At 26.9% G+C, this 3,745-nt stretch overlaps 1 protein-coding gene across 1 annotated transcript in view; it reads right to left on the bottom strand.

Moving 5' to 3' along the window:
- The window catches only part of LOC107613964 (vicianin hydrolase), a 32,099-nt gene extending 29,018 nt beyond the window's left edge, over positions 1-3,081 (bottom strand). The window contains exons 1-6 of the mRNA XM_016316166.2: positions 2,791-3,081; positions 2,263-2,332; positions 1,469-1,527; positions 1,262-1,337; positions 1,099-1,170; positions 324-411 (exon numbers count right to left, since the gene is read on the bottom strand). Of these exons, the coding sequence (XP_016171652.1) occupies positions 324-411; positions 1,099-1,170; positions 1,262-1,337; positions 1,469-1,527; positions 2,263-2,332; positions 2,791-2,967 (542 nt within the window). The 5' untranslated portion in view covers positions 2,968-3,081. The remainder of the gene's footprint in view (positions 1-323; positions 412-1,098; positions 1,171-1,261; positions 1,338-1,468; positions 1,528-2,262; positions 2,333-2,790) is intronic.

The raw sequence follows: 3,745 nt of genomic DNA, 5'->3' as shown, positions 1-3,745 counted from the left end.
ATGTTTATGTATTTATTACATTTATATGTTGAATTTTATTGGTAGATACTGAATACTTTTCCATCGTATATGTAGTATTACTCAAATTAAATTAAATTAAAATAAGTATAAAAAAATAATTTTTAATTAGTTAATATTAGTTTTTTTTTAATTCTAATTTTTTTTAAAATTAAAAATTTAAAATTAAAAATAAAAAATTTTATCTTTTAGAATCTAAAATATAAAATAAATAAAATAATTTAAAAAAAAGTAAAAGATATTCATTAAAAAAAATTGACTCCCTCTCATTACTCATATTTGGCCATTTGATTGAATTAGCTTACACTATTTGAGAACCAAGAAATCCTCCGTACTCATCTTCAAGAGCTTGTGGTAGGTCCCAATGAAAGAGAGTAACAAATGGAATTAAGCCTGCCCCAAAGAAGAATTAGCATAAGAAAAGTAGAAAACTGATTGATGAACTGTAATGATATAAGATTTTTTTTTTAAAAATATTTAAAGAAATTTCTATAATTTATTAAATAAAAGTTAGATAATTTTAAATTGTAATGATAATGCGTTCTTTCCTTTGGAATATCATTTAGAAACAAAATATTCATAAAAAATTAATTATGTATAGATAGAATTATCCTTAAAAAGATAATTTTATTTGGTATCTCCAAGAAAAAATAATTTAGAGGTTAAATATATTCAAAAGGTTGAATTTTTTTTTGAAATTTCTATAGTATATTTATATGCAAACTAAATCTTTGAGTATCAAATAAATTTTTTTAAGCGGATAAAGTATTGTTTTAGTTCATCTAGTTTAAATTAAATTTCAATTTCGTTCCTCATATTTGAGGTGTCTTAATTTTATCTAAAATATTTTATTTTATCTTATTTTAATCTTTTGGTTAAAATTAATTTGTTTTTTCAAAACACAAAACTACCATTCTTGTGTATCTCACCCCTACATAGTTACATGGCTGTTTTCATACTAATCACCATTAGCATTATCATATAATAAAAAATAAACGCGTGTATCTGTTAGGTCTAGTTAAAATGATTAATTATGTCTAATGATGGAAGAATTAATTAGTGAAATAGTCAGAGGTTGACCATTTGAGAGGATCTCATCAATGAGATCATTGTAGAATTTAACTCCCAAGGCATTGACTTTTCCTTTGCCCTCTGCAAGAAATCACTTTCCCCATTATGTCACATGAAAGGAATGCCAACAATAATATTAATAGTTTAATTTCCACTTATTGGATAATCTTACCAGGAAATATTCTTGGCCATGAGATGGAGAACCTTATGGAATCCAAGCCAATTTCTTTAGCAAATTTAATGTCACTCTGTTAAATTAAGTAACTGGCTTAGTCCTCTAATTAACTCGAGAGATATTTAATTTTTCCTTAGAGAATTATATATCAATTATTCCATGGTGTTTGATAACCAAGTTAGTGAAATTTGTTAGTAAGTATACCTTGTAACGATGATAAAAATCGTCAGCTACATCACCATTGCTATGATCCGCAATCTTTTCTGTACATATAAAAAGGAGGAAGAAAAAAGAAAAGAAAGAAAGAAATACTGAAATTAAGATATCTCCCTCTCATAAATGTAGCTAGCCATACACAATTACACATACATCTATATATATGATTGATGTTCGTTTTAAAGGGTGGTTTGTAACTGTAATTATTGCAGTTGTAATAATACTGTGTTGCAACAATTACTATACTGCAATATATTGGATCATCTTTGTAGTGCAATGCTAGTTTATATAATCTAAATCACATTAGAACACATCAACGGGCCACAACAAATATGCGAGAAAATGTAATAGGCCACAACCATTGCAATAGACACAGTTTTCTTTTTTTTTTTTTCTCTATTTTTGTGTGTTTTTGTCATGATATCTGCTAGCAGTGTGATACAGTTAAGAACTAATCTATTTCAGATTGGAATTTTATTTGTAGGTTAATTTATTACTATCAATAAATCACTGTATGCATAAGACAGAATTCGAACTCTTACATTTTCTTAAACGAACAATGAACTAATTAATCACTCGACCAATCTAAGTTTGTTATTATAGACACAAAGTTGAGTTGTAATTAAAATAAATAATAAATAAATTGAACCGCGATGGCCACTATATCCATTATTATTATTATTATTATTATCACAATATGATTTAAAACCCTTTACAATGTTATTGGTTCTAGTTTAAATGGATCAACTGATGAGAGAGATCAGAGACCTAGAAAGAACAACCTGGATTTTGTTTGGTGAATGTATCCCATATGCTTGCTCCCCTTCCATCTATATTTGCTGCTCCTTCTGACTGAATAATTAATTTAACATATACAATTGGACAATGATGTTGTCCCAACAATTAATAAACGATAAATAAAACAAGTTATCTCTATTTTTGGTTAATTTTTTTTTTGTTACTAAATATTTTTGATAGCAGTTTATAGTGTTCATAGGTCTAGTTCTTTCTACTAAATCCAGCTAAAAATAAAAAATAAAAAATAAAAAAGGTAAATCTTTAGCTTATTAGGAGCTATTGTTTTTAACCTAGCGGTAATTATTGATGCGGGTACAATTTTTACTGTTATTCATCTGTATAGGCATCAGGGCATCACAACATATAGTAATATTGTAATTGCAATTTACAGTAGTTTCTTAAGACAATTTGAAACCATTGATATACATGCGGTCAGTAAAAGTTAGAAGAAAAATAAAGGAGCTTTAAGTAATTTAAGTGTTTGATATAAATGTGATGGATGATATTGGAACCTGATAAGCAGCAGAACCTGCACCAAATACAAAATCAACAGGGAAAAGACTTCTATTGAAAGATGCGGTGTAGTGACTTGGTGGTGTAGTTGGAGAAGATGCACTTTGAGAGCCATTAGCTAAAAGAAGAGTAGCTACGGAGAGGAGGGAAATGAAGCAAGAACATTTAACTCTCATGATTACTTTGCTTTTGTGTGATATCTAAAACTTTGATTTTTTCATGCTACATATTTAAAAGCTCGAGGTTGGAAGTATGTGTTACCAACAACAATACCCATAGCCATAGGCTCACTACAAGAAATCATAGTATGCATAACAATAATTATTTTGTATTAAAATTTCAGGGTAAACTTTTTTATCTTTATTGTTTTTAAAAAATTTTAAAATTATCTCAAACATTTAATATAATTTAATTTTATCCATAAAATTTAAAATAAATTTTAATTTTCTCCATTTCATTTAAATATATTAAATTATTAATACTCTAATTTTTTCAATTGTGCTCCATCAATCTTCCTCTTTCTCTTCTCCTTTTTTACTATCTCTTTTACCCACCAATCTATCATCAATAGGAATGACAAAAAATATGTGACGGGAAGCAAAATAAAAACCCGCAAAATCCTTATCCGTCCCACGAATAAATGAGAACGGTACGGAGATTGAGGTACCCGCTATAGAGACTCGCTAAATCTTTGTTAATATGAAATTATTAAAATATTCTCTTTATATATATACACAAGCTAAGTTAATGTGAAACTACACCTCTATATGTTTAATTTTTTTATTTAGAAACAAATTAATGATATGCATAATATATAAATTTGTACGAATTAATTATTCAAATTTGTATTATCACCGAGCTATGATCGTCGATCAAAATTTGTTAATGTTATTATGTTAAAAATTTTCTATTTTGTTTTATTTTAATTTATATGTGGAAGATTTTGAGTTTGTA

Source organism: Arachis ipaensis, chromosome B08 (assembly GCF_000816755.2).
Source record: "Arachis ipaensis cultivar K30076 chromosome B08, Araip1.1, whole genome shotgun sequence".
Lineage (NCBI taxonomy): Eukaryota > Viridiplantae > Streptophyta > Magnoliopsida > Fabales > Fabaceae > Arachis > Arachis ipaensis.
This window is presented reverse-complemented; position numbering and strand designations above follow the sequence as displayed.